Raw genomic sequence first — 15765 nt, 5'->3', positions numbered from 1 at the left:
CAGTTTCATCTGGACTTTCTGGGCATTTCCTCCCTCAGGAAAACCATATTAGGCTAGGAAAGCTAGTCTCCTGCCTGGAAGTGATGACAGCTTTTCACCAACTTAGAAATTACAATTTTGGAAGCTATGGCTTTCCTTATGTTACTCTTTTCTAGCCTGTTATATTTAATTCCTTTATCTCAGAAGTGAGAGAGTCAAATCAAATGTTATGGAGGTGGATCACACGAGGAAAATACTAGGAAAAGATTATAATCCCTCAATAATGTAATGAAGGATGTTAAAGAAGAAGGATGGGAGAGAACAAGGCTGTGTCCTTCCATTTTCCTAACTCCTTGTATTTCCCCACCAGAGAAGAAGGTAAGTTCCAGTTTGGGTAATGAGTGTCATGGTCTTTTTTTTTTTTTTTTTTTTTTTTTCCTGTCTGCTCCAAAGTCAGTCATGCGAAACTAAATACTTAGCAACTCTCCAGCCTGGTACATAACACTTCGCGCACACAAACACAAATGCTGTGCAAACCCACTGTCTCCTTCCTTCCTAACACCCCTTCTCAGCATTTCTATCCCCGCCTCCCTCCGTTATCCAAAATTTCCAGCCGACTGCTAGAGCTGACTTCCGCAATCTTGGTGGAATAAATCTAGCGCCCCTAGTCATCCACCCACATTAGGCACACTTCCTGGCTGAAAGGAACCTACACAGCCATCAGCAGGTAAGATTTTCAACTTTCTAGATCCTGTAGCCTCTCTTCCTTGCTAGTTCTTTGTTTTACAAGTATTTGGAATTTAGTGAGTTGGAGAATAAAAATAAACTCAGTAGGCGCTGCAGGTGAAAATAGATGCCCTTGAATCATTTCCTGGCCAAATGTGCCTAGAAATTGTAACGTTCCTTGTACGATTGTATGTATGTGAACATGGTTGAAAATAGAGAATTGATGGCATGACCTTCAGAAGTAGCCTCGAACAGTTTTCTGCTTTGGCCAGAGGGAGCAAAAGAGTTAACTTGGAGGATTGGGGAGGAGGAGGAGTGTCTGAAAGTGGTAGCTCGGTGCTTTCTACTCTGAGGCATCCCCCAAGTTCCACTGTGTTTTGCAAGTCTGCAAAGATTGCACAAAAATGGACTACAGATTCAGAATTGTGCAAGTCCTATGACTTGCTGCAGACCAGCGGTCCGATGCGGATGAATCAGCTTCTGAGAAGCTGTGAATTTATTCAGTGTATAACACTGCTTTTCCGCGCTACATTCTAACAAACCCTGGTCCTGAGCCTTTTTGTTTTATCAGCCAGCCACAGAAGTTTTTTTTATTGCTGGAAACAGAAACGAAACTTTGAAACTTCGCTAAAACTTCGCTACTGACAGCATCTGGTTGAAATTAAGACAGCTTCCTGCCTAAGGAAAGGGAAGGATGAAAAAGGAGGAAGAAAGGCATACATAGAGAGTGAAGAGATGATAAACATGGATAATAGGAAATACAGGGGACTTTAAAATGTTCAAGGAGAAATGGATGTTTATTTTGGTGCAAAATTAAGAACCACATAGGGTTTTTTCACAAACCACATTTTCTGTGAGCTTCTTGAAGATTCCTTGTACTGTTAACTTCCTTTTGCCTTTCCTGGCAAGATCTAGTCAAATTGGAAAAGAATGTCTTGTAAAATTGATCAGGAAGCAAACAGCTGGGAATGTCTCCTTTGTGTATTCTCTAACCCCACTCCCACCTTGTCTGTGTCCATGCCTGCTGAGGACCCCAAAAGAGACAGATGGTGAGCCCATCCTGATTGTCCAGTTTCTACCTTATGTCTGATTGTACAAGTATGTGGGCGCTAGTTGAATCTCCTTGGTCAAAATACTTGGAACCAAATGTGCCAGAATTCCAGACAAATCTAGTGCTCGCCTGTTTTTTGTTTTAGCGTATGAAAATCACCCTTAGTTTTCTGCTGTCCTCACAAAGCCAAGTTTCCCTCTGTTTTGTGGTTCAGAGGAAAGGGTTCTTAACTTTGAGTTCATGTATGCTCTAGGATTATTGTTTGGACATGGATTTTTCAAGTAAGAGAGACTAATATTAGCTCCTCAAAGGAGACTATAACTCCTAGCCCCTTTCTGGGAATACTACTCCAGCTGTTTTCCTGATCCCAAGCAAGGTGATGAAACCAAATAGAAGAGTCTCCCCTAATTACCACCTTTTCTCAGGATGTGGGGACTCAGGGTTCTGCTGCTACCCGTGGTGAGTTTTGCTCTGCACCCTGAGGAGATACTGGACACCCAGTGGGAGCTATGGAAGAAGACCTACAGCAAGCAGTATAACAGCAAGGTGCCTGGGGACCTGGAGGGGAGCATGGCAGATGGGCTGGGACTTCAGATCTCCCATCTTAGCTTCCAGTCTTGCTTCTTCAATACAAAAGTACTTTACTCCAACTAAGCAACCTTATCCTTATCCCTGTTCTGTAACAACATATGGTTTTCATTGCTGTGCCTCAACTCACTGTCAACCAAGACCTGTCCTTCTGGGGCCAATGTAGTATAGCAGGTTAAGCCTCCTTCTGTGATGCTGGCATCCCACTTAACAACCCAACTACCTGCGAATAAGCCTGGGAAAGTAGCAGAAGATGGCCCAAGTGCTTGGGTCTCTGCATCCACATGGGAGACCAGGAAGAAGTTCTGGGTTCCTGGCTTCAGCTTGGCCCAGCCCTGGTTGTTGCAGCCATTTGGGGAGCAAACCAATGGATGGAAGATTCATATTCATTCTCATTCTCTCTCTTTCTTCCTCCCTCCCTCCCTTACCCTTTCCCTTTATTTCCCTCCCTCTCTCTCCTCTCTATTTCTGCCTTTCCAAAAAAAAAAAAAAAAAATAGCTATCTTGTGTTTCTCTTTGGGGAAGTCTTCTCAAATGAGTACTATTAACAAATAAGCAGTTTCTCTGTGTCTTTCCAGATGTTTACGTTGCATTATTTGTATTAGTTTACATTTTTCTTTTTGCCTGATCATAATAATTCATGGTTAGTTCCCCAACATGATTGTAAAATCTATTTTGTAAGTTTCAGCTTTCCTCCTAAAAACCTGCACAGTATTACCTATGTCATTTTGCACACAGTCTATGCAAGTACTGACGATGCTCTGTTTAGGTGGATGAAATCTCTCGGCGTTTAATTTGGGAAAAAAACCTGAAGCATATTTCTATCCATAACCTTGAAGCCTCTCTTGGTGTCCATACATATGAACTGGCCATGAACCACCTGGGGGACATGGTAAGTTGATCTTAGAGCCCCTGACCTACCTGCTGTTTTTGCCGTAGTTCCCTGCTAATGCCTGGCTTCTTCCTTCTTTGTCTCAGACCAGTGAGGAGGTGGTTCAGAAGATGACTGGCCTCAAAGTACCCCCTTCTCGTTCCCACAGTAATGACACACTTTATATCCCTGACTGGGAGGGCAGAGCCCCAGACTCCATCGACTATCGAAAGAAGGGATACGTTACTCCTGTCAAAAACCAGGTACTCGCCTTCTGGGTGTGGTCATCTAATTAGAATGACCCTTCTTTATCCTGCTGCTTTGTTCCTAAGGTAGGAAGCCACCAGGCAGAGGGGAACAAGAGGTTGGGGAATGTCTCCTCATGCTAAGAGAATATAGCCTATTCCATTGTTCAGCTCATGGCCTGTTTTTGTACATTTAGGTTAGCAGTGTTGCAATAAACATTCTTGTGTATACATTTTTGTGTACTATGCAGGTATTTAAGCAAAACAAATCCTACAGTTAAATTGATGTCACAGAGAATCCTTTCCAAAATATTTTTGCAGTCTTAAATTCTTAACCAGCATGAATTTGCAAGTTTTCCCACAACCTTCACAACAAAGGATTGCATTAGTAAGATGAATAATTGATTTAACATTCAACACAAGCTCCCTGCCACCCTTCCCTGGCAGCCTGCCAGGTACAGTGCTAGGCAGTAGAGATTCAAGATGACTTAAAACATGACCTCTATCCTCCTGAAATCCTTGATCTTAAAAAATAGAAATCATAGAAAAGAAAAAAATCTACAATCTACCTAAACATAATAGCACTTTTTGAGAGATTATTATATGTGAGAAATTTCTAAGTTCTTTAATCATCACAACAATTGCACTAAAATGTATCCCATTACTTACAGAAAAGGAAACAGAGACACAGGGAAATTTTAGTAATTTGTTCAAGGTCACACAGCTAGTGGGTGCAAAGCCAGGGTTAGATAATCCAGTAGAATTGCTGCCAAAGCGGATACGCCGCCCTGCTCTGATTTATTGCAGCTTCTGGTAACAATATCAACAGCAATAATAGCAATAGAACCACGTAGTAGGTGTTAGATGTAGGGGAACTTAAAGCTTCACAACCAAGGTCACATTTGTGCTGGAATTTATAAAAGCGTAGAATTTTCTCAGGCAGGTAAAGATACAGATCATGTGATCAGCAGTGACTGACAGTTTCTCTGTGTGCCTCTTAGGGTCAGTGTGGTTCCTGTTGGGCTTTCAGCTCTGTGGGTGCCCTGGAGGGCCAGCTCAAGAAGAAGACTGGCAAACTCTTAAATCTGAGTCCCCAGAACCTGGTGGATTGTGTGTCTGAGAATGATGGCTGTGGAGGGGGCTACATGACCAATGCCTTCCAATATGTGCAGAGGAACCGGGGCATTGACTCTGAAGACGCCTACCCCTACGTGGGACAGGTGAGACCGCCCCCCGCCGGGCCGCAGCTCTGTAGTGGAGCCTCCTTCCCTGCTTTGAAACTTGGTACTGAAACAGTTCCACAAACGTTATATTTAGTTATCTTGTTCTGCTTTCTTTATTGGATAACTTACCACAATCTGAGAGAAATTTTGAGAGCTTGGGCTACCGTACATCCTATTTGCCTTTCCGCCCTAGAGAGCAAAATGTTTGCGGTTCTATATAACCTCTGTCAAATTCTGCACTCCTGCAGCAAACCCATAGACCCATTACACTGTTTTCTTGAATCATACGGCTGTATTTTATATGATTTCAGTGTGTGGGTTTGGGGAACATTTAAGCAAATTAGGGAAGTTAACATGCTAACATATAAAATGACAAGAAAAAAATGCTACTTCATACTGTAATTTTAGAGATAAAGTATTAGCTCACTTCCTCTTACTTGATCTTTTTTTTTTTTTTTTAAAGATGTATTTATTTATTTGAAAGGGTAAGAGAGACATACAGAGAGATCTTCCATCACTGGTTCACTCCCCAAATAGCACAATGGCCAGGCTGAAGCCAAGAGCCAGAGGCTGCTTCCAGGTCTCCCATGTGAATGCAGGACTCCAAGCATTTGTTCCATCTTCCACTGCTTTCCCAGGTGTATTAGCAGGGAATTGGATTGGAAGTGGAGCAACTGGGACTTGAACTAAAGCCCATATGAGGTGCTAGCATCTCAGGCAGAGGCTTAATCCACTACGCCACAACTCCAGGCCCTCTACATGATCTTTTTTTTTTTTTTTTTTTTTTGACAGGCAGTGTGGACAGTGAGAGAGAGACAGAGAACAGAGAGAAAGGTCTTCCTTTTGCCGTTGGTTCACCCTCCAATGGCCGCCGCGGTAGGCGCGCTGCAGCCGGCGCACCGCGCTGATCCGATGGCAGGAGCCAGGTGCTTCTCCTGGTCTCCCATGGGGTGCAGGACCCAAGCACTTGGGCCATCCTCCACTGCACTCCCTGGCCACAGCAGAGAGCTGGCCTGGAAGAGGGGCAACCGGGACAGGATCGGTGCCCCGACCGGGACTAGAACCTGGTGTGCCGGCGCCGCAAGGCGGAGGATTAGCCTAGTGAGCCATGGCGCCAGCCATGATCTTTTAATAATAGGAAGATCTTCATTCTCTTAAAAGGAGGTGATCTGAAGTTTTAAAATATATATTTATTATATATTATACTTATAATATATAATACATAGATATATACATACTTAACACTGATTATTAAAATAATATAGGACCTTTGTAATAGGAAGCATTGGAAAAAGAACAGCAAGTTTGAAAATAAAAAAGTGATCCTCAGGTCTGGCACTGTGACATAGTGGCTAAAGCTGCAGTCTGAGGTGCCAGCATCCCATATGTGCACCTGTTTGTGTCCTGGCTGCTCCATTTCTGATCACTTCCTTCTCAGAGCAACAGGGAAGGGGAGAGAGAGAGATCTTCCATATCTCCTGGTTCATTCCCCAAATGGCCACAATAACTAGGGCTGGGCCACACTGATGCCAGGAGCCAGAAACTTCATCCTGGTCTTGCTCAAGTACTTGGGTCATCTGCTGCTGCTTTCCTAGGCACATTGGCAGGAGGCTGGATCAGAAGCAGAATAGCCAGAACTCTGGTATCCTGATATGGGATGCTGGCATTGTAAGAGACAACTCAACCCCCTGCATCACAACACTAGCCCCAGGAATTTCTCTTTTCTTTCTTTTTTCTCTTTCTCTCTCTTTAATTTATTTTTGTTAGGCAGAGGGCAGGACATTGTGAATACTCCCCTTCATTGGTTTACTCCTCAAATGTCCACAATGGCTAGGACTATCTGAGGCCAAAGCCAGAAGCCAGAAACTCATTCTAGGTCTCTCATGTGGGTGGCAAGAACTTATTACTGTGCCATCACCACAGCCTCTGGTGGGCTGCATTAGCAGTAAACTAGAATCAAGACCCAGAGCTAAGAATTGAATACATGTGCTCTGATGTGGGATATAGACATCTTAAACACTAGCCTGAATGCCTGCCTCTGCAAGAATTCCTTAGTAGATAAAATACTTTAGAACAGAATTGTCTGGGAGTTAGGATAGATCATCTTCTCAACTTTATTATATAATGTCAAATTGTTTATCAAAGTGTTTGGAAAAATTTATATTCCCACCTGCAAGGTAAAAGAAATCCCATTGATTTATCTCTGGCCACTTGCATTTCTTCTTCTTCTTCTTCTTCTTTTTTTTTTTTTCTTTTTGACAGGCAGAGTGGATAGTGAGACAGAGACAGAGAGAAAGGTCTTCCTTTTTGCCGTTGGTTCACCCTCCAATGGCCGCTGCGGCTGGCGCATCTCGCTGATCCAAAGCCAGGAGCCAGGTGCTTCTCCTGGTCTCCCATGCGGGTGCAGGGCCCAAGAACTTGGGCCATCCTCCACTGCCTTCCCAGGCCACAGCAGAGAGCTGGTCTGGAAGAGGGGCAACCGGGATAGAATCCGGCGCCCCAACCGGGACTAGAACCCGGTGTGCCGGCGCCACAAGGCGGAGAATTAGCCCGTTAAGCCACGGCGCCAGCCCATTTCTTCATTTTTTAAAAAGATTTATTTATTTATTTCAAAGTCAGAGTTACACAGAGAGAGAAGGAGAGGCAGAGAGACAGAGAGAGAGAGGTCTTCCATCCACTGGTTCACTCTCCAACTGGCCACAACTGCAAGAGCTGCACAGATCCAAAGCCAGGAGCTTCTTCTGGGTCTCCCACGTGGGTGCAGGGGCCCAAGTTCTTGGACCATCTTCGACTGCTTTCCCAGGCCATAGCAGAGCGCTGGATCGCAAGTGGAGCAGCTGGGACTCAAATCAGCACTCATATGGGATACTGCCACTGCAGGCGGTGGCTTTACCTGCTACACCACAGTGCCGGCCCCTGCATTTATTCTTAAATGAATTGAATATTTATTTTGTTTATTTTTAATGGGTTGTTTTTCCTCTTACTGATTTTTCGGAATTTAAAAAGATACTTTAAGGCCGGTGCCACAGCTCACTAGGCTAATCCTCCACCTGCGGCGCTGGTTCTAGTCCTGGTCGGGGCTCCGGATTCTGTCCTGGTTGCTCCTCTTCCAGTCCAGCTCTCTGCTGTGGCCCAGGAGTGCAGTGGAGGATTGCCCAGGTCCTTCGGCCTTGCACCTGCATGGAAAACCAGGAGGAAGCACCTGGCTCCTGGCTTCGGATCAGTGCAGTGCGCCAGCCGCAAAATGCATCGACCGTAGCAGCCACTTGGGGGGTGAACCAACGGAAAAAGGAAGACCTTTCTGTCTCTCTCTCTCACTGTCTAACTCTGCCTGTCAAAAAAAAAAACAAAAAACCTTGAATACGAATATATATTTTAAGTCAATGTTTGTCTTTTCATTCTATTTCCAATGCCATTCAATCCAGGAAAGTTATTCATTTGAATGCAGTAAAATTATTATTTTTTTACTTTGCAATTTAAGCCTTTAAAATTCAATAGCAGTGAGTTTTATTTATTCATGTTGTGATAAATAGCTGTCTGCTGCAAAAAAAAAGCTATTTAATCTGAATGGCTGAACAATTTATTTTTTATGGATATTGAACAAACTATTTGGTAAAGTTACTTCAACACATCTTCATAACAATGACCACATCAAAATGGTATTTTATTTTGTAAATTTCATCTCATCATTCCATGTAAATGGTTTGTAAGATGTCAGGTGTACAAGTCAAAGGAAAGGGTGGTTGAACCTAGAAAAAAATCTAATCCACTGTTGAGGAACAGTGCTTTTTTTCAGACTATTTGTTAAACTCTTCACTTAGTATAGAGTTAATCATATATGTATTAAGTTAATTGAAAATGGATCTTAGTAAAAAATAAGAATGGGAATACAAATAGGAGAGGGAAGAGGGAGGGTGTGAGTGGGAGGGTGGGTAGGTGGGAAGAATCACCATGTTCCTAAAGTTGTACTTATGAAATGCATAAAGTTTATACTCCTTAAATAAAAGGTTTTTTGGTGGGAAACATATATAAAGTTAAGGGGGAAGTGAAAAAAAAGTCTAATCCACATACAGTTTTCAGAACTGCTGGGTCCCGCCCAGGTGCATATGTGACCTTTGGCTGTTTATATTAGGTGCAGTGTACTAAAGTTTCTCTTAGAGGTTTGCTTTAAAAATCTGCTTTTGAATTTTATTTCCAGAATTTTTTTCCGATTAGTTTTTTGATTCAGAATACATCAGGTCAATTGTTGAGACAGGCTGAGCAAAATATTTTATAACTTTTTGTTCTCATTTGATGTCAAAAATGAAACAAATCCTGATGATATATGCAAAAAACATATTTCACTGAATTGATTAATCCAGACAACCAATTTAAAAGTATATGTAAATATATTCAAGGAAAATCAATACTACCAGAAATAATAGTTGATTACTCATCTGTTGACAGCTTGTGTCATTTGTTTAGCACTACATTAATCAGTTTGTTGAGAAATAGTTTAAAGCATAGCTCAGAGAACAAATAATTTAAATGAAAATAAGAAATATTTGAAAGTGTTTGACTTCTAATTTCTATTCTTCTGCCTCCTCAAATGATCTCTTCTATATTTTTGAACAGTGTGGAGTAATTTTAATTTCATTATCAGTTAAAGTGAGGAATTAGCCATATAAGACACATTTCTTTTTTTTTTAACATTCTGAATCTTGGGCAATTTTCTCTTGCATTACTTTACAATGTCTAAAGCAGTTACTATCCAAAGCTAAAAGAACATCTCTCCCCAGATGAGCATGTGATGAGTAGAGGGAATTAAGAAAAGTCAAATTTTAAGAATACATCTGATAGGGTAATAGCTAAATAAGAGCATTTTAAAAGAACTGTAATATAAGTTTATTTCAATGATAATTCAGGTATGTTATTCTAACTTTAATGTACCATCTCATGATATTCTTCTGAGTTCATTCTCAAGATGCTGTTTTACTTATAAATGTGTACAATTTTTGTTACCATGAGGCATCGGTTGCCACATGGCAGGGAACAAAGAGATCCTGAGAAATCATTGAGGCAATGGACATTGTAATCTTAGAATATCACATTAAATGCTGCCTTTGGGGCCAGCACTGTGGCACAGTGGTTAAAGTCCTGGCCTGCAGTGCCAGCATCCCATATGGGCTCTGGTTCCAGTCCCAGCTACTCCACTCCTGATCCGGCTCCCAGCTAATGTGCCTGGGAAAGCAGCAGAGGATGGCTCAAGTCCTTGGGCCCCTACACCCATGTGGTAGACCTGGAAGAGGCTCCTGGCTTCTGATCGGCTCAACTCACCATTGCGGCCATTTGGGGAATGAACTAGTGGATGAAAGACCTCTCTCTCTCTCTCTCTCTCTCTCTCTCTCTCTCTCTCTCTACCTCTCTCTTTAACTCTTTCAAATAAATAAATCTTTAAAAAAAAAAAAAGGCTTAAAAAATGCTGCCCTTACTGTTTATATTTAAATAGTGTATTCTTGTAGGTGTAATCTTAGTGTTTTTGAAGTGGCAGTCTATAGGAATATGAGTGCCAAAAACAATATACCACCTTGACATCAGCTGTCAGATTCCCTAACCGTGGCTTGGCAATGACACATAATGTAACTTACCTGCTAAACACAATGTTGGAAGGTCACAGACTAAATTGCTAGTTATTAATCTATTTTAATGTCTTCTTGCATGCTTTTATATTTATCTGTGATGAGAGCACAAATGTCCAGTCAAAACTCTGTCTCATAGAAGCTTCTCTGATACAAATGCAAATGGCTCAGGTCCTCCTCTTAGCTCGCCTTAGCCTTTCCTTTCTGTCCACGCTGCAGCTGGAGAGACACTCTGCGCTCTGTGGCATATACGTACTGCATGGTCAGAAGATGGTTTATGCACTTCAAAAAACCTTAATTCAGAATTCTTTCCATACCCTGAAGAAATCCAACTATTTTCCCCTTTTAAAGTTTTTCTTCTTCTTTTTTTTTTATTTTTTTTTTTTAATTTTTTTTTTTGACAGGCAGAGTGGACAGTGAGAGAGAGAGAGAGACAGAGAGAAAGGTCTTCCTTTGCCGTTGGTTCACCCTCTAATGGCCGCCGCGGTAGCGCGCTGCGGCCGGCGCACCGTGCTGTTCCGATGGCAGGAGCCAGGTGCTTCTCCTGGTCTCCCATGGGGTGCAGAGCCCAAACACTTAGGCCATCCTCCACTGCACTCCCTGGCCACAGCAGAGAGCTGGCCTGGAAGAGGGGCAACCGGGACAGGATCGGTGCCCCGACCGGGACTAGAACCCGGTGTGCTGGCGCCGCAAGGCGGAGGATTAGCCTGTTGAGCCACGGCGCCGGCCCAAAGTTTTTCTTCTTGATTTCTATCTTTAAGCCACCTGGAGTGAGGAGGAATAGATCCTCACTGGAGACGCCAGCTGGGACCCTCTGTTAGTTCTCTGATGTGACTCAAAACATTGGTTGGATTCCTCACTTATCAACTCACCGTTTGTTGCTTTGACCTAGTTCTTTTACAACCTTTGTTTTTTCCAGGATGAAAGTTGTATGTACAATCCAACAGGCAAGGCAGCCAAATGCAGAGGGTACAGAGAGATCCCTGAGGGGAATGAGAAAGCCCTGAAGAGGGCAGTGGCCCGAGTGGGACCCGTCTCTGTGGCCATTGACGCAAGCCTGACCTCCTTCCAGTTTTACAGTAAAGGTAAGTCGTTCCTATAGAGCACTATCTTGGATGGTGTGGGCTTGAGGACTTCTCAGAGGGCCTGAGGGTTTTCAGCAGTCAGTTTTCATATTCATACTGGGTCTGCCAGAGAGAAACCAGCAGCTCCACAGTGCAGAGCACCTCTGTTGTAAACCCTCCTGGCGGGGACACGTCACAGGGGAGCCAGAGGATGGAGGAGAACCTCATCTTAACAATTTCTTTCCTAGGTGTATATTATGATGAAAACTGCAGTAGTGACAATGTGAACCATGCGGTTTTGGCCGTGGGCTATGGAATCCAGAAGGGAAATAAGCACTGGATAATTAAGAACAGGTAATGATGGGAATGCTCACTTTGCCACTCACACTTGGAATATTCGAGCTCACCTCTGGCTTCCTTTCTTTATCCCCAGTAAAGAGAAAGTTGTCACAGGCTTCCTGGCCAGAGCTTTGAATTCTGAAGCTAGCATTCAGTGGCCAGACTTAGCACGTGTGTCAGGCAGCTGCTCCATGTGTAGGATGCTTAGTCACATACACACAGATGAGCAGATGTCTGCCTTCCATGATCTCAGCCCAGAATAACTAGCCGTTACATAAAGTTGCCCAGAGAACCAGCAGGAGCTTTGGAGTATTAGGTAATAGGAGAAGTTGGGGGAAAAGGACAAAAAGCTCATGAAAATAATATAGGAAGATAAATGAGGGCTCCAGAAACTTCATGGGAACATGGAATTAACAGATAAGTTTATTTTGTTGTAAAAAATTTTTGAAATCCATGCCATAATTTTCTCACATTATTTTTTCGTAAGACTTTTAGTCTTCCAGTCTATTCACTCATTTCCCTGGTAATCTCATCCACTCGCAGAGTTTCTTCCGTCTCTCCTAGGGGTTTACTCCCACGTCACAATCATTAGCTTCAGCCTCTCTTGCCTTTTTCTTATGCTGTAGACTTATATTAAGATTAATTTTCTCAAAATACAACTCTGATTGTATCATTCTCCACTTAAAAAACCTTCACTGGCTGCTCCATTATGGTTGAGCCACAGAGTAAAGGGCAGACTTCAGCTTTGCAGTCAAGTGCTTCCACCTTATCTCACTCCACCCTTCCGGACAAATCTCCCGCTATACCTGCCAGGCACCCTCATTTCAGCCATGTGATCCTAACACATTAATGCTTTCCTGACTCAATTGTCTCATTTCATACCCTCCACTGAGATCCCATTTCCACAAGTCCAAGTCCTACCCAGCCTTTGGGCTACCTCCTCTTACATCAAGGACTCTCCCACTTTTGAGACCTGTAGCATAATACCTTCTCTCCACTTCTTGACTTTTAACTCTCTTTAAAAAAAAAAAAAAAAAAAAAAAAAAGATTTATTTATTTATTTATTTAAAAAACAGAATTACAGAGAGGCAGAGGCAGAGAGAGAGAGAGAGAGAGAGAGAGAGAGAGATCTTCTATCCGCTGGTTCATTCCCCAAATGTCTACAATGGCCAGAGCTTGGGTGATCCAAAGCCAGGAGCCTGGAGCTTCTTCCAAGTCTCCCACGTTAGTGCAGGGACCCAATGACTTGGAACATCTTCTACTGCTTTCTCAAGCCATAGCAGTCAGCTGGATCAGAAGTGGAGCATCCGAGAGTCGAACCAGCGCCCATAAGGGATGCCTGCACTGCAGGTGGCAGCTTTTCTGGCTATGCCACAGTGCCAGCCCCATTGACTTTTTTTTTTTTTTTGGACAGGCAGAGTTAGACAGTGAGAGAGAGAGACAGAGAGAAAGGTCTTCCTTTACCGTTGGTTCACCCCCCAAATGGCCGCCACGGCCAGCGCACTGTGCTGATCCGAAGCCAGGAGCCAGGTGCTTCCTCTTGGTCTCCCATGCGGGTGCAGGGCCCAAGCACTTGGGCCATCCTCCACTGCCTTTCTGGGCCGCAGCAGAGAGCTGGACTGGAAGGGGAGCAACTGGGACAGAATCCAGCACCAGGACCGGGCCTAGAACCTGGGGTGCCAGCGCTGCAGGTGGAGGATTAGCCTAGTGAGCTGCGGCGCTGGCCCCCATTGACTTTTAACTCCTTAAATATAAAAACCATCGTACTCATTTATGCAAACCATCAGTATGTAGCACATACTCAGTGTTTTAATGAATAAATAAACTGAGGGTACTAAGACTTTTTCTTGATTGGTCCTACAGCTGGGGAGAAAGCTGGGGAAACAAAGGCTATATCCTCATGGCTCGGAATAAGAACAACGCCTGTGGCATTGCCAACCTGGCCAGTTTCCCTAAGATGTGAATCCAGCCAGCTAAAGCCATCCTGCTCTTCCCGTCTTCTACAATGATTCAGTGGAATGATACTCGTTGGTAGGGAGTTGGTGTGCCATTCTTGAAGTAAATGGGGTGTTCCTGATTGCTTGGTTTCCCCATTTGTTTGTACTTAAAGGCCTTTTTCTTTGTGGCCACAGCAAGAATTCCCCTGACAAAGTGTGTACTCTTAGGTTTAAGAGAGATGACCACGGCCTGACCTGACTATGTTATCCTGAGACTGATATGCAAATAGAGGCCAGAGATCTTCAAGTAGGCTAGATTGTCATTGACTGGGACTAGGTAGCCTTAACCACCCTAGAGGACTAACGTGACCTAACTTCTGAGGTTTCAAGTTTCCTTGCTTTTAATCTTTAACGTGGAAATCTCTGTGTTTTCCACTCTGATTCACAAGTTTATTCATAAATCTTTAGTACAAGTTTACAAGATACAAGAAATATGTATTCTTTCTTCTTTGTTGCATTTTTGAAATAAAGTATTTATCTCTTGTCTACAACTTAATAAGCATGTAGTACATGTTCATTCTATGTTGGATACTGTGCTAGGTGCTAGAGACAACAAGATGAATAAAATGTTCTCTGGAGAGACGTACACAGTTCATCCCAATTCATTTGTTTGGTCGTTCTGTCAACCAACATTTATTAAGTGCTGATAACCACGTTTAATAACCAACATTTAACAAGAATTATACTAAGTTTCTGGAATTAAGTGGATGTAAGGAGCTCTCAGTATTTAATTCTGCCTGTGAGGGGACCAGATTAAATGACATGTTTACCTGGTCCTTTTTTTTTTTTTTTTTTTTTTTACAATTTTTTTTTAGATTTATTTATTTATTTTGAAAGTCAAGAGTTACACAGAGGAGGAGATGCAGAGAGAGAGAGAGAGAGAGGGCTTCCATCTGCTGGTTTTCTCCCCAATTGGCTGCAATGGTTGGCGCTGCACCAATCCAAAGCCAGGAGCCAGGATCTTTTTCTGGGTCTCCCACAAGGGTGCAGGGGCCCAAGGATTTGGGCCATCTTCCACTGCTTTCCCAGGCTATAGCAGAGAGCTGGATTGGAAGTGGAGCAGCTAGGTCTTGAACCAATACCCATATAGGATGCTGGCACTGCAGTCGGTGGCTTAACTCACTATGCCACAGTGCCAGCCCCAAGATCTATTTATTTTGAAAGGTAGAATTACAGAGAGGAGAGAGAGTGAGTGAGCAAGAAACAGATCTTCCATCCGCTGATTCACTCTCCAATGGGCCACAGTGTCCAGGGCTGGGCTAGGTTAAAATCAAGAGTCTGGAACTCTATCCGGGTGTCCCACGTCATCTTGCATTGCTTCCCTAGGAACATCAGCAGGAAACTGGATCGGAAGTGGTGCATCTAGAGTGGTGCATCTAGGTGCACCAACCAGCATCTGTATGGGGTACACCTGCTATGCCACAGTGCCATTCTTGAGCAATCGATCTTTTTTTTTTTTTTAAGATTTATTTATTTATTTGAAAGGCAGAATTACAGAGAGGCAGAGAGAGAGAAGTCTTCCCTTACTGGTTCACTCCCCAAATAGCTGCAACAGCCGGAGCTGAATTGATCTGAAGCCAGGAGCCAGAAGCTTCTCCACATCTTCCACCCTGGTGCAGGGACCCAGAGACTTGGCTATCTTCTACTGCTTTCTCAGGTCATGGCAGAGAGCTGGATTGGAAGTGGAGCAGCTGGGACTCAAACTGGTGCCCATATGGGATGCCAGCACTGCAGGCAACAGCTTTACCCACTATACCACAGCACCGGCCCCAAGCCATCAGTTCTTAGTGGGATTTTCTTCATGGAGAATAGGACTTTAAGAGCTGTTAATAGGCAAAGAAGATTGGGTGCATATCAGTCTACAGGTTCGAGGTGAACGAAGGCACAGAGCTATGTGGTGAGATGGCTCACTAAGGAGTTCAAAGGCGTACATGGTAGGGCTGAGAAAAGCAGATTGGAAATGAATCTTGGAGGACCTTGAGTGCCCAATGTGTCCTAAGAAAACCATCCTTTATTTTGTAGACACACAGGTGTTTAGTCAGCATCAAATATTTTTGACCAGAA

General features: G+C 43.4%; 1 protein-coding gene across 2 annotated transcripts; it reads left to right on the top strand.

Annotated features, from left to right (window-relative positions):
- Positions 1–263: 263 nt before the first annotated feature.
- Positions 264–14287, top strand: CTSK (cathepsin K). 2 transcript variants are annotated; one of them, XM_062192200.1, is made up of 8 exons: positions 264–357; positions 2182–2302; positions 3114–3236; positions 3323–3478; positions 4462–4680; positions 11221–11386; positions 11614–11719; positions 13568–14287. In XM_062192200.1, the coding sequence occupies exons 2-8, from the start codon at positions 2183–2185 to the stop codon at positions 13665–13667; spliced, it is 990 nt and encodes a 329-aa protein (XP_062048184.1). In that variant the 5' UTR covers positions 264–357; position 2182; the 3' UTR covers positions 13668–14287. The 2 variants fall into 2 exon arrangements, with proteins under 2 accessions (XP_062048184.1, XP_062048183.1); XM_062192199.1 differs by lacking the exon at positions 264–357 and adding an exon at positions 464–706.
- Positions 14288–15765: the final 1478 nt, after the last annotated feature.

The sequence above is a fragment of the Lepus europaeus genome, chromosome 5 (genome assembly GCF_033115175.1).
Source record: "Lepus europaeus isolate LE1 chromosome 5, mLepTim1.pri, whole genome shotgun sequence".
Lineage (NCBI taxonomy): Eukaryota > Metazoa > Chordata > Mammalia > Lagomorpha > Leporidae > Lepus > Lepus europaeus.
Note: the sequence above shows the minus strand (reverse complement) of the source record. Positions and strands in the feature narration are given on the sequence as shown.

Bases quoted from the DNA above. Each gene is read 5' to 3' on its own strand.
- CTSK (XM_062192200.1), top strand. From the start codon at position 2,183: ATGTGGGGACTCAGGGTTCTGCTGCTACCCGTGGTGAGTTTTGCTCTG. The intron at 2,303-3,113 runs GTGCCTGGGGAC...TGCTCTGTTTAG, and splicing joins GCAAGCAGTATAACAGCAAG to GTGGATGAAATCTCTCGGCG. The intron at 4,681-11,220 runs GTGAGACCGCCC...TGTTTTTTCCAG, and splicing joins CCTACCCCTACGTGGGACAG to GATGAAAGTTGTATGTACAA.